General features: G+C 42.9%; 1 protein-coding gene across 10 annotated transcripts in view; it reads right to left on the bottom strand.

Moving 5' to 3' along the window:
* OSBPL3 (oxysterol binding protein like 3) overlaps nucleotides 1–14774 on the bottom strand; it is a 138242-nt gene that overhangs the window by 56353 nt on the left and 67115 nt on the right. For 6 of the 10 annotated variants that reach the window (XM_073333694.2, XM_073333696.1, XM_073333699.2 and 3 more), the window contains 8 exons: nucleotides 14277–14393; nucleotides 14058–14111; nucleotides 13742–13855; nucleotides 12439–12609; nucleotides 3757–3883; nucleotides 2065–2168; nucleotides 1855–1947; nucleotides 1113–1266 (listed from right to left, as the gene is read on the bottom strand). In XM_073333694.2, coding sequence (XP_073189795.1) covers nucleotides 1113–1266; nucleotides 1855–1947; nucleotides 2065–2168; nucleotides 3757–3883; nucleotides 12439–12609; nucleotides 13742–13855; nucleotides 14058–14111; nucleotides 14277–14393 — 934 coding nt within the window. Of the gene's footprint in view, nucleotides 1–1112; nucleotides 1267–1854; nucleotides 1948–2064; nucleotides 2169–3756; nucleotides 3884–12438; nucleotides 12610–13741; nucleotides 13856–14057; nucleotides 14112–14276; nucleotides 14394–14656; nucleotides 14683–14774 lie in introns of those variants that run through there. The other 4 variants (XM_073333701.2, XM_073333702.2, XM_073333700.2 and 1 more) reach the window with 3 other exon arrangements.

The following is a 14774-nucleotide window of genomic DNA, read 5'->3' as shown; positions in this document are numbered from 1 at the left end:
TTCATAACAGCCTTATTTACTAGGACTCTCCTTACTCCCCCCACCCTCCAAATAAAAAGATACTGCTAGGGTGTGACAGTAGATGGTGGGGTGGGGATGTGGGGGGAGAAAAGAGAGAGAGAGAAAGACTGGCTGGCTGGCTATTTCATGTTAGCAAAGCATAGCTATGGAAAAAAGAGCTTTTGCAGAGACGGCTGTTCAGTGGCAGCTTGAACTAGTGGTTGCTTACCATGAGATTTTACTCTTCGGTATTCACTAAAAATAGGTTACTACCATAGCAACCTTTGCATCACAAACAAATGTTAGCTCTGAAATACTGAAACCATCCTGAATGCCTACTGTGTGTGTGCACACGCAAGCGAGAGAAAACACGCACATGAGCGAGAGAGTTGGCACTCTCTCGCTCACACACACAGGAGCAATATACTGCTGCATTTATAGAAACTGATTTTAGAACAACTGCTTCTTCCCAGGATAACAGAGTCTTGAGTGATTACACACAAAACTGGGTGGAAAGGCAGGCCGCCATCATTCAACGGGGAGTGGAAATTCCAACAATTCCATTCAAACTGGCTTATTACTCTGAGGTCTCTGGGTTTGATGGGGTTCTGCCCTTGAAAAGAGACCACTGGAGTGTACTATGAACTGAAAAGCAGCTAAAGGAAAACTGAAGTCTATTTAAAAAGAATCAACTTTTAAAAAAAGTATACACAAAATGAGTTTCAATTTATGTATTACATGTAGAGCCCTGCAAATCTGCAGATATTCACTTTATAGCCACAGATTGCAGATCAGATGTGGGATCCACATTTTGCATTGCACAGGGCTCTAACTGTGAAACCACAACATTTTCTGGACTTGGACAGGGCTCAGACTGTACTCTGGCTCCAAATCTAAAATTCTGAAGAAAAGAAAATAATTCAACAGTTAAGCTACTATTTTGATGACCTGAGCCCACCGCATTTCAGTGCCTGTCACATCCTGGGAAGCAGGGGGATGGGAAGTGACGTTATCCAGGACTTATTTTCACATAAGCCAGGCTCAGGTATCACATTATTATTTTAGCTGACACTTCACATAGCCATACAAGAAACACATAGAATCTCACTCACCTTTATGTGCAACGTGACACAAGTCTTCTTGCATTTTAGAAAATTCTGATGTTTCAGAGCCATCAGAGTAATTTTTCTCTTCCCCAAAATCTATTGTAGATAAATTAGGATTGGAAGCATGCAGTCGCATGGGGGCAGAAAATACTGTAGGTACCTACATGGAGGACATTTACAATTGGTAAAATATGACAAGACAAAGTTTTACATTTACATTGCAGACAATGTACAATCAGGCCTTAGACAACAGCATGGGAAGAACTGCTGTTGATCAGCAATGGTTTTTTGCATGGATAGTACATTTGGCAAACCAAAGAATAGGAAAGAACATGCTCAAAGGTTTCAAACTTGGAGATTTGGCAAAAATTTAGTGGAAACATTATTTTTGGTCTGGGGAGTGCTGGAGAGAATATTGTTGTACCATGGTTTAAACTTATTACTCCCCAACAACATGATTTCTGGAAGCCATTAGGTAAACAGATAGTTAAACAGCACTGTAAGATTTGCAATGGCTTCTGTGCCCAGAAACAGAGGGTCAGTTGAGACCGTGTGTGAAATCTTGGCCACTTTTAAATCAATGGGATTTTTGCTATGGATGTCAGTCACTGTGAAATCCAATCTTACATATTACTTCATTTAGAAGGATTCAAATGTCCTTAAAAGCGATAGAGCAAGAAAGGATCAATAAGCAGGTTAGTATTTTGAGAAAGTTGGGTTAGGGCAGGAAAGAGGCTGTTCCAGTTACCTGCAACATTCCTTTAGCATCTTTCCCAATAACTCTAGGCCGCCACCTCCTGTGAATTCTTTTTTCCTTTTTTGGACTTTCAAAAGGTACCCCCTTTTAACAACACAGGGAACAAGAATAATGGTAGGTGTCATAAAACAATACTGCTAAGAAGAAACAACACCTTGACACCCCTCCCACTTCCCTGACGTAATAATTTTCACAACTGACCTGCATGGCATTTATAGCAGGTGCTGAACATGTCCTGTGGAGAACTTCCATGCTCTGTAACAGCTGGCTCATTTCCATTAAATATGTGTGACAATACGAGAGATCTGTTTTGAAAGAGAAAATACTTCCAGTTTCTCCCAAGAAATGGAGACATGGGATGTAATTTTTTACATGCAGTTAAAGTAGGGGTGGGCAAACTTTTTGGCCCCAGGGCCACATTGGGGTTCCAAAACTGTATGGCAGGCCGGGTAGGGAAGGCTGTGCCTCCCCAAACAGCCTGGCCCCCACCCCCATCTGCCCCCCTCAGAACCTCCAACCCATCCAACCCTCCCTGACTGCCCCCTCCTGGGACCTCCCAGCCCTATCCAACCCCTCCTGCTCCCTGACTGCCTCGACCCCATCCACACCCCTGTCCCCTGACTGCCCCCCGGGAATCCCTGCCCCTCATCCAACCCCCCCCACGCCCCACCCCCTTACCATGCCACTCAGAATGGGGATTTGATAGCTGCTTTCAACTACCTGAGAGGGGGTTCCAAAGAGGATGGATCTAGACTGTTCTCAGTGGTAGCAGATGACAGAACAAGGAGTAATGGTCTCAAGTTGCAGCGAGGGAGATTTAGGTTGGATATTAGGAAAAACGTTTTCACTAGGAGGGTGGTGAAACACTGGAATGCGTTACCTAGGGAGGTGGTAGAATCTCCTTCCTTAGAAGTTTTTAAGGTCAGGCTTGACAAAGCCCTGGCTGGGATGATTTAGTTGGGGATTGGTCCTGCTTCGAGCAGGGGGTTGGACTAGATGACCTCCTGAGGTCCCTTCCAACCCCAATATTCTATGATTCTATGAGGACTGGCAGCCGCGCTGCCTGGCAGGAGCTTGCAGCCCAGAGCGCTGGTGGCACGGTGAGCTGAGGCTGCGGGGGAAGGGGGACAGCAGGGGAGGGACTGGGGGCTAGCCTCCCCGGCTGGGAGCTCAAGGGCCGGGCAGAACGGTCCTGTGGGCCAGATGTGGCCTGTGGGCCGTTGTTTGCCCACCTCAGAGTTAAAGTCTTACTTTGATTCACCTTGTCTTTGCAGTCTAGTTTGTAACAGATTGGTGTCAGCAGCACAAAGATTGTTACCACAGTTTGGCATTAGTCAGCCCCCTTAATGGAGAGGGCAATGATGCCACAGGCTTGGAGACTGTACTATCTTCTCACCCCTAGATGTGGGTCCTTCTAGGTCAGGATAGAGGCATATTGATTGGGCAAGCTTAAACTGCTCCTGATGTATTTTTGTTCTACAGGGAAATAACTTCAAAAGAACCTCAAGCTCTTGGACTGTAAATATGGCTGGCACTTGTGATGTCCACGAAGGCCCAGATTTTCAAAAATGGCTAGTAATTTTGGATGCTTCAATTTCTGGGTGCCTCGTTTGAGACACCTCAAAGCCTGATCATCGGAAGATTGATGCCCAAAACTTTCTGAAAAAGTCAGGCCTCTTTAAGAGGTCTCATGTTGGCTGCCCAGAAATGGAAGTACTCGAAAATGACTATTCCTATAAATGTGGACATCATTCACTTAAAAAAAAAGCTACCACCATCATTTTCAGACGTAAACACTACACGAGGACAGCCCTTACAGAGTCAGTCAATTCCAGGTACAGTCAGGAAATCTGAAATAACCCAATAGTTTGAAGTTCCTTCAAATAACATAACCTTTTGAGCATTTTTCCATATCCTCAGAAGACTGCAGCCAAGGTGGAATCTTGGACTCACTACTTGGACAGGAAAACTGTAAGCTACTTCCAATTCGCAATGAGTTCTGGTTTGTCATGCTGTCTGCCTGTTCCAAAGAAACAGAAATGAATGATTAATACAAAGACAATCTATTATTGTGGTGAAGATACATTATGGCATCCAGATGCAAAGGACCAGGTTCAGAAGCTGGTGAAGATTATATGCACCAAAGGTGTCACAAATATATGAGTCAACAAAGATATGCACATTTTTTATTTAATACCACCCCTTATAGATATGTGAAAATCTGAATAAGGGAGTGAGCTGACTAGCAGCTACTAGCAACAGAAAGCCAAATACAGAAGAAAAACCCAACAAGAACTAGGTTTGCTAAAAAGTAGATTTAAAAAGGTTTAAACACTTGAAACCAGTTATGTCAGAGTAGTAAATTGAATAGCACATCATCTGCCTTTAATGTTCTCCCCATTTCCGACTCAGCAAAACAAGGAACAAACCACAAATAGTTTAAATGTTAGGAAGATTTTAAAGAAAGGGGCAAATTTCACCAGATGTTATCTGAAGAGCTGACTAATGTTCATATTCCTATGATTAAAGGTATTGAACAACTTCCATATGTGGAGAGATTATAAAGACTTGGACTTTTCAGCTTGGAAAAGAGATGACTAAGTGTGGATGTCATAAAGGTCTATAAAATTGTAACTGGCGTGGAGAAATTGAATAAGGAAAGAACCAGGGGTCACCCAATGAAATTGATAAGCAGCAGGTTTAAAAACCAAAGTAGTACTTCTTCACACCACACAGTCAACCTGTGGAATTTATTGCCAGGGGATGCTGAGAAGCTATAATATGGTTCAAAAAAGAATTCGATAAGTTCATGGAAGATAGGTCCATCGATAGCTATTAGCCAAGACGGTCAGGGATGCAGCCCCATGCTCTGGGCATCTCTAACCTCTGAACAGGGAATGGATTACTCAATGAATTACCTTTTACATTACCTTTGAAGCACCTGGCATTGGCCACTGTCAGAAGACAGGATACTGGCCTAGATGGACCATTGGTCTGACTCAATTATGAGGATCTTGAATGATAGTCCTTAGTATCCTTTTGACTATATGCCTCTGCTGCATAAGAATTACCATGCTATATCCACCAATAGCTGATGTAGTCTGCTATTCTATTACTGGTCTCCAACGGCAACCAGTATCACATGCCTCAGAACATGTAAATCCCCCATAAAGGCCAATTATGCAGTAACACGCTTATGGGGGAAGTTTCTTCCTAACACTAAAATGAGTTGGTGGTTGGTTGATAATACTCTTATCCTATCTAGAATAACTACAGAGGAACTTCTTATTTATACAAGTGCCTAAGCCTTTTTTGGGTCCCAGTAAGCTTTTTACCCTCAGTAGACTCTTGCAGGAACAAGTTCCCCAGGCTAATTTAGAAGTTTCATAAAACATTTCTTTTAAAATCCATTTTAAATTGCTTCCTTTGCAATTTCATTGTGTGTCCCCTTTATTCTAGTATTATGAGAAAGGTTAATTGGAAGGGCCTAGATAATCTCTATCACCTATTTTATACTCTTCTTTCATGTTTCCTCTTGCTCAGCTCCTCTCTAAACCAAGCAATACAAGCCTTAAATCCATCTTCATATGAAAGTCTCTTCTATCCCTCTATAGTAATAAGCTTGTTGCCTTTCTTTAGTCCTTTTTACTTATGGAGTGGGAAGAAAACTGAATACACTATATCTATTGATACTATTGGTTTTATATACTGACATTAGAATAACTGTATTAAATACAGCTTGTTTAGTCAGAACCAAGACAGTAAATATCAATTAGTAACTTTATCATTAATTAATGTTTGGTTGCTCAGCCATACAGCTGCTCTAGTTCGTTAAAATCACTGCAGAAAGCTGTAACCATCCATATGTATTAAACATGTTACCCACCTTCTGGAATGTACAGATGGAGTTTATAAAGATGTACAATTTAGAACAACTTTGTACACACATTCCACATTTACTTCTCCAAAATTCATAATGTGAAACTTACTTTTGCCCTACAATTCATATACAAATTGGGGGAGTGAGGGGGGTGGAAGAGAAGTTGCCAAAAAAGAGGCAGGAAAGGAAGCAAACGCCTTTATAGCTCCATCTAGCTGGACACACTGACTCGCAAAGAGAACGTTAACTCTTAGAATGCAAACATTCTACAAGTTGTTACAATGTGTAGCATAGAACATTGCCCATGGGCCAAATCTTCAGCTGGTGTAAACTGGCATGCCTCCACTGACTTCAAAGCTGGGTTAATAAATTGGCAGTACACTAAAGTATTTCATATTAAAAATAAAGTTACATTACTGTACCTCTGGTTCTTCAAGTAGCGTTATTCACACAGGTTCCACTCTTGCTATGCATGTGATCAGATTCTTTCAGGCAGCAGTGTCCGTTGGGGGAGCCTCCATGCCTTAGATATCCTTGCATTTTCCCCACCCGTGTGCATAAAGGGTGGAGTGGATCCAACCATCCTTCAGTTTCTTTGCCAATACAGAATCCCAGAGGAGTAGGTTTCTGTAGCAGCGGGGAAGGAGGGCAGTTCGTGGAATCCATACAGACAACACATCTCAAAGGCCCACAGGTACTCTAAGGTAAGTAACCATTCTTTTGAGTGATCGTCCATAGGAAGCAGTTGTCTCTGCTCAGAGGTGGGTAGTAGGAGTGCTACCTAAACAAGTGAGTGCAAGATATCCCTACCAAAGCAGGAATTCCATCTGGACACAGCTACAAAAGAATAGCGTCTTTTAAAGATGTGGACTGCGTTTCCTGTAGCTGCCTTACAGATTTCAGAAATAGGGATATTCTTCAAGCAGGCAGCAGAGTCTGCACGAGCTCTAGTGAAATGAGCTCTAATGTGCTTAGGGGGCTGGCTCTAGCCTGGCTAACTCATAACACGGCCTTATGCAGTTGGAGACCCACTTACCTAGCCTGAAAGGACCCTCTCTACAAAGGCTACAAACAGTCTAGGTATGTTTCTGTATGGCTTTGTCCCATCACTGTAAAGAAACAGTGCCCTTCACTCCATCAAGTGGGTGAAGTTTTGCTTCCCTGGAGGTGGAGCGAGGCCTGGGGAAGAATACTGGGAGATGAGTGAATAGGTTCACCCAGAATTCTGAAATAGCTTTGGCTCAAGGGGGAAGGGGAGGGGAGAATCCAACAAGCCTGCTAATAGTATATTGAGGTCCCAAGGGGGAGGGAGCTCCTGAACTGGGAGAAATACATGAATGAGGGTTCTTAAGGAACCCTACCACTGTAGGGTGGGAATATACACTCCTATTCAGGGTCATATTGTAAGTGCAGCTATTGCTGCTGCATGGAGCTGATAGAAAGTCAAACTTGTTTCAGGGCTAATAGATGGTCCATAATTGCTGAAATGGGTGTTGTCAGGAGAGAAAGCGGGTGCTGAAATGTCCAACTGGAATACCTCCTCCACTTTGCTTTAAATAAGTCCAGCGGAGGCTTTTCTGCTGTGGATCAGATTGTTCTGAACTCCAGCTGGGCAGCTTCTTTCGAGGCTACCAGATGTAAGGAGGTTGGGTCTGGATGCCGGATCTGACTATTATTCGGTGAGACCATGTCAGCCACAGCAAGTCATGTGCTTGGTGGCTATGTTGAGAGATTCATCAGATCCAAATACCAGAACTGCCTGGCTCATGCCAGGGCTATCCTAATCCTCAGTCCTGCCTTTTGCCTTAGTTCTGAAGAATCCTCTGTATCGTGGGGATCAGCAGAAAAGCATAGATCGGTCCCAGTGTCCAGGGGTGAAAAAAGCATCTGTCACGGGCCATTGAGCTGACGCCCCCGCTCTGAAACAGAATGCCTAACACTTGTCATGGTCTGGGCAAACATCTACTTCTGGGAATCCCTACTTGTGAAAGATGTACTGTACCACTAGTTGTCTGAGAACTGTCTGCCTAGTTGATCTGCCAAGCTGTTCTGAAGGCTGGGAAGGTACACAGCCAATGGTGCAATTTGATTCAAAATGCACCAACTCCAGAGCTGCATGCCCTCCTTACTGAGCAAAGACATTCTTGCTTCCCCTTGTCTGTTGTCATAATTAGGGCCCTATCAAATTCACAGTCCATTTTGGTCAATTTCATGGTCATAGGATTTTTAAAATAGTAAATTTCATGATTTCAGCTATTTAAATCTGAAATTTCAGTGTTGTAACTGAAGGGGTCCTGACCTAAAGAGGGGTGTGTGTGTGTGTGTGGAGGGGAGGTTGCAAGGTTATTGTAGTGGGGGATTGGTGATCTAGATAAGCTCCCCAGGGTGTCCATCCTCACAGTCTCACTGGGTAGAGATGCAAAGGGGTTGCACACATGAAGAGGGTCTTTCCACCAGTTTAATGACAAGAGGGCTTCTTGTGGGACCATTATGTCTATGTGATGCCTGCTGTAGATACATTGATTTCAGCCACTCTTGTATGGAGTGGAGGTGAAGTCTGGCAAACTATATCATTTAGGTTCATGAGGCCATAAATCCCAGGTAAGTTCTCATGGATGCTCATGTGTGCGCTTGAAGCTGGGAAGGTAAGCTCATTGACCTGGAATCTCACACTGCTCCTATGAACGCTACGCTTGGAGTCTGAGTCAGTGTGGATTTCGCTCTGTTGACTTTGAGACTCAATAAGGTAAAGAGCTTTAAGGTTACTTGGATTCAAGTTGGTCACCTGTTGGTGTGATCTTTCTTGGATCAGACAGTTAAGATGTGGGCAAACCTGGATTCCTTGTCTCCTTAGATGAACAGCCACAACTGCCAAGCATTTGGGTAATGCCCTTGGTGTTGTGGAAAGACCAAAGGGCAGGATACTCTACTGTGTTCCTACCAAGACTCTGAGCAATTACCTGTGGGCTGGATGATTAGGTGTCTTGCTGGTCAAGAGCTGCAAACCAGTCTTGAGGCTCTGATGAGGGAAGTCACCATCCTGAACTTGAAACAAAATTACTTCGTTCAGACATTAAAGGTCTGAGACACCCCCTTTCTTCTTTGGGAAGAAAAAATAATAGAAATAGACCCCCTGTCCCTGAAGGTACCTCCTTCACTGCTCCCAGTTGTAGAAGGCAGTCCACTTCTTGCTTTAACAGTATCTTGTGAGACAGGTCCCTGAAAATTGATGGGGTGGGGATAAAGGGTAGGAAGGGTTTGGAACTGGAAAGATCCCTTTTTCGCAATCTCTAGGAGCCACCAGCCCAAGGTGATCCAGTCCAGGCTTTCCAAAAATAAGATGCAATTTCCTTTTTTACCCCCCTTTGGCAAAGATTCCAGATAATTCTGTTGGGCTCTTGAAGTTGGCATCAGACCTGCTGCCTGGTGGACATCACAGCATGTGCAGAAGCAGAGAGAAGGGCAGAGTCTCATCTCTAGTGGAACTTCTACTTCTCCTGTTTCAGCTACATCTTTCTTGTGTTTTTGAGGTCCTCTGGGGCTGACAACAGCACTAGGCAGAGAAGCACTGCTTGAAGGACAATTGTTGACATGTTTGCTTCCTTCTTTGGGCTGCTGTGTTCCAGTCTCAAGAACAGAGTTGTCCTCAAGTCTCAGGGAACGGAGGGCCTCATCCATCCTAGAATTAAGAGATTCACTATCCGCCAATGCAAGGTCATCAATTGTTGTTTAGGCCTTCCAGGGGATCCCTACAGACTACAGCCAGGAAGACCTACTCATTGCCACCAATGTGGCCATATTACATATGTTAAATGTGTTCAGCACAGTCTGTCAATTGGTCCTTCAGCAAAAGGTCCTTCATCTTCTCTTGATGTGCTTTTGGAAGCTTATCTATAAGCTAGATCCCATACTTGGAGAGGAGGGCCTGATAATTAGTTATATGCATCTGGAAGCTGACTGAGGAGTATCTCTGACACCTAAAGAGGTCCAATTTATTTGGGGTCTTCTCTCAGGGTATTCATTTGGGAGGTCCCTGTTTTTATGTTTCCTGGACAGTGGCCACTACAAGCAAACCCAGTACTGGCTCTGAACAGAAATATCTAAATTCCCTGGAAAGGAGGTAGTATCTGAAAATGATCTATTGGCTCACTTGGGTGTGTTTCAGGCTCCAATAGTCCCTCATTTTGTGGGCCTGGTGAGCCTGCCAGGTGTGGAAAGGTATTAGATGTCCATGAGTTGATATCGTTTCTCCTGTACCACTTCAAGTAGTATACCCAGGGTCTTTGCCATGTTCCTGGAACACCCTGAAGTCATCCACTGAGGAAGACATTGCAGAATTCACTGCCCCATCTGGGGAGGATGCGAAGATGGCACGGAAGACGAGATGATTTTCCTCCTTGCAGCTAATGCTCTTCCTCACTTTCCAACTCTTGCCTTACCAATATTTGAGACCGCACCAGATGGCATGGCTGGAATGACCTATATTACCTCTTTGGGGAGGAGGATCTAGCTCTGGAGACAGTAAAAGATGCAGGCTTTCTAGAGTATGGCTGCCCACCCCACTGCAAATACTTTCTTAACCTGATAAACTGATACTCAGAAGCTGGTGGCTTGAATATCACCACCTTCAATCTTTTAAGGAGGGGTGACTCGGGTATTGGGCTCACGGTTAAGTCACTTGGGTACAGTGTATGCTTTGGGTACCAAAATAGCTAGTACTGGGGAACACTCTTTTGAGATGACTGGTATGGAGGCAATAGGTACCAGGACTCAGGGTACTGAGACACACTGTGCCAAGGCTCTGGATACCAAGATACCCAGTGTTGAGATTGATGCCGAAGGACTGGTAGAGAGAGAGACAGAGGTCCATAGACTCTGGGACTACTGCTGATGCTGTCTTGGTAATTGGTACTAGGGTACTTCAAGAGGCCTGGTTATGCTTTTGGGCTTTGGGAGATTGAGCCTAAACTTGAGCCTAAACCAAGCCAAGCCAGAAGTTTGATGGTTCTTCTGTCTCTGCTTGCTAGGGTGAAGGTGACCTGCACCTATCTTGGCCCCGCAGTGGTGCTCTTTTCTGCCCATCAGAAGTTGTTAATGCTGGAATAGCAAACAAAGCCTCTAAGAAGTAGTGGTCTGGGAGCGCAGATTAGAATCTTGGCTCACCGGTGCACTAATAGAAAGGGGCCGCCCAGATGACTATGGTCCAGTTCCGAACTTCCTTCAGTGTCCCAGGAGGAGAGCATCAGGCTCTCAAGGTGGAACAGCTCAGATGGACTTTTCTAGTTTTCCGAGTGTAGCTAGAGAAAGAGTGACATACTCCCCCAAAATGCTCTACATGTCCCTATCCTAGGCAGATTAGGCACCAGAAGTACCCGGCATTTACAGGTCTTAAAGCTTCTGCTATATTGGTAGGATGGGTGCATCTAGCCTAAACTGATATTTGTTTAAAAAAAAAAAAAAAAAGAAGTGGGCAATAACCAACTAGTAAATAATTAGCGAGAGTACTAGCTAATTAACGCTAGCACAGTATACAGAAAAGTAGGCAAACACTGCAGGAGTTTTGACTTGCTGCCACAGGCGGTAAAAAAGGAACCAAAAGACCCATTCTGCCCTTTATTCCCACAGGAGCGTGTGCGTATGGGGTGGTTAGCACAAGGATATCTATGGTGCAGGCGTGGCCCCAATTGCTGCGGCTGGCCAAAAGAATCCAAACTCGTGCACATGGGGTGCATGCATGGTAAGACTAGAATCTGTGTGAACAACTCATCTTGAAGAAAATTTCATGTCAATTAAACACACTGGCAAATTTATGATTTACAGTTTTATCATCACTGCACCTTTTTAAAGGAAGCCTAATTACTTATAATATTGGATTGCTAATGTTTTGTAGTTCTTATAGCAAATAATTTCATAAAGTATCTAAATTTTAATGTTAAACCATTAAACCATTAACCACACATTTTCACCACTTTAGCATGAATGGACAAAGCTTAAATTTAAGTAAAAATCTAGAGTTACTTTTCCCATTCTGACAGCAAAACTCATGTGTACCAAAGATATTTATTATGCAACCATAAAAAGATTATAACTTTTCCGATACTGGCCTTGTTACTGTTTAAATGAAGCAAAATAAAATTAAATTTTAATACAACTTTAAACAATGATATTTTAAAAACACAGGATAACTGTACAGTATTCTATAGCAGTGGTTCTCAACCAAGGCTCCGGGGCCCCTTGAGCAGGCTCCAGGGGGTCCATCAAGCATGGCCAGTCACTTGGGCCCACGGCAGAAAGCCAAAGCCCCACTACATGGGGCTGAAGCCTGGGGCCCTGAGCCCCGCCATCTGGGGCTGAAGCCAAAGCCTGACCAACTTAGCTTCGCAGGGGCCCTTGTGGCATGGGGGCCACAGGCAATTGCCTTGCTTGCTACCCCCTAAAACCAGCCCTGGCTTTTATATGCAGAAAGCCAGTTGTTGTGGGACAGGTGGGCTGTGGAGTTTTTATAGTGTGTTGGTGGGGGGTGGCGGGGGGGGAAGAGCCTCAGAAAGAAAAAGGTTGAGACCACCTGCCTTAGACCATTTTACTGTTTACATCTTACACCAAATCTTTATCAGTTTGTGAAAGACCGTAATTAAGTTTTTGGTTTGGTAGAGGAACTCAAGCTACATTAATCCTTGATGAAAGCTCATCATTACCTTTCTACCTGAGACAGAGTCGAACACACCAGGTACAGAGTCTGCGGTAGAGGACGCGGGGAAGAAATGATTATTGATATCATGTGGAAACATGGCAATTTCATTTTGACGATACAGTCTGTGGTGACGCAGTTTTGCTACCCATTCGTCAAACAGTTCCTGAGATTTCACCTACAGAAAATAGTTAAGTTATATGATAGGGAGTCATGGTTCAACCTTAAATTACTAGACAAAACTAGATCTTATTTTTTCTTATTTCTTATAAGGTGGCCACAAAGGGTTCTGAATTCTTGACAAAGCGTCAATAAAGTGTGCCTGTTAAATAGTACTCATCACTTGCCTGAATACAACATAGAAAAAAATTCATGGAGCAGTTTAAGAGGAAAACTATGTTAGCTGAAGTCTCTCTGTAAGGCCCCAATTCAGGAAAGCACAAACAAATGTTTGAGTCCATCCCTATTCAGGGCAACACTGACACACATGCTTAAGTCTCACTGACTTCAATAGGACTTAAGCACACGCTTAAGTGCTATCCTAAAAAGGTGTACCTTACTAAATAGGGCCTGATAGTGTGAACTTAAATACAAGTCTTGTAAGCCTGTCATCTAGAAGACAGGCTCAACTTAGACTCACAGAAGCATGGCAGCATTAAATCTTTGCACATGCCATAGTTGTGTGTGTATATGTATATATGTTTTCAGTTTTACTTCCAAACTTATTTGCTTTTAAGTTTAAAAAAAAAAAAAAAAAAGATAAACTTACAACTTTAAAACGACAGAATATAGTCCACAGATAAAATAAATACATTCCTTCTTAATTATGTCCTATTAATAGATTAGATAAGTGCAAGTACGCTCACATAATGGAAAAGATGCCAGAGGGCACAACAGCAGCATCTAATTACTCTGGTCCATTTCCTCCCCCCCGCCCCCCCCCAACGTATTCATCTCACAAAAAGGAGTACCTAATTTAAGTATAAAAAATTGCTGCCAACAATGAGACTTTGTGTTTGACAAAATTTAAAGTTAGAGAGATTTTAAAGAAATTACAAATTCCAGAAACTGAACTACAGCAAAATAAAGGAGATCAACTGCTTCTCAGCAAACTATAAAGTTTTGCCAAATTTGACAACTGCTGCAGAATTTAAAACGTTTTTCCTTCAAGTTAACCTACATTTCCAGCACCCTTTATTAAGAGGCCAACAACACACACACACACAGAGATCACTAGGTACATCACAATGTTTTAATATTTTTACAATTTGATTGGTAAGATACAGAATACGATTGCCTTGAAGAATTACCTTTAGATGGTATATGTATTCTTCTGTATCCAAATCTATACATTTTGTTGATTTCTTTACAGACATCACTGAAAGTCCAACATCAATGCAGCCATGCAGCTTCTCTCTTTCTACCTGCAAAGAAAGATTTTATATAGAAAATTAGCATTAATGCCTGAGGCAGGGTAGGAGAAGAGATGCACTGATTGGCAGGACCAATATTTTTAATTCATCTTGTAGTTTAGAAATTCAAAATCTATCTTTCCTTTTCACAACATGACCCAAGTCCTGGTATTCATATGAAATACCACAAAATCGAGGGAGAGACACAACTTACATCAGCTTGACACTTGGCATACTTCAAAATTCCTCTGTCCAAGAAGAAGTATCTCTGTAATCAGAAGTGCAAAGAAACCTTTTATAGCAGAGCAGGAAATGATACAATATATTCCACTAAAAGGGCATCTTCTGCTGTTAACTTTTCAACAAAGGACAACACACCAAGTGAGTTAAGTTTAAATAGCAACTAACCCTAAGATACACACTTCTTTCCTACCTTGTGCCAGCCTTTCAGAGGCCATTTCCTCTTTTTCAGCAGGTAGCCTTCCTGTTTCTGTGGTTCCTGAGTATAATTCATGACTCCTCGCAGTCCTTCTACAACTTCCCAGCTGTCCTATTAAAACACAAAATCCAAACCTGCTTTTTTTTTTTAAATAAAGGAACAGAATGAAAACATTTCTCTGAATAAAACCCAGTGAGACCAGAGTCTCACCTTGAGAGAGACAACACAAAGTAAAAGAAGTGCAATTTTTCTGACACCATGTCTCATTGAATGTATGTGCCTACCAGGATTATTTACATATAGTACATAGCCACAGGAGACACCACAGTTTAGTATAAAACCTTTATATTAATATGGGTAAAAACAACTCTTACTGAAAAAGATCTCCTTAGTGCATCATTGCCTGTAAAGCAGACCATAAAAACCTAGATTTCTGGCATGTTTTTCAGCACACGTGAGCAACTCAAGGTCCTCCCCTCTCCCGCCCAAAAA

The sequence above is a fragment of the Lepidochelys kempii genome, chromosome 2 (assembly GCF_965140285.1).
Source record: "Lepidochelys kempii isolate rLepKem1 chromosome 2, rLepKem1.hap1, whole genome shotgun sequence".
NCBI lineage: Eukaryota > Metazoa > Chordata > Testudines > Cheloniidae > Lepidochelys > Lepidochelys kempii.
The sequence above is the reverse complement of the archived record's forward strand: the minus strand, read 5'-3'. Positions and strand labels throughout refer to the sequence as shown.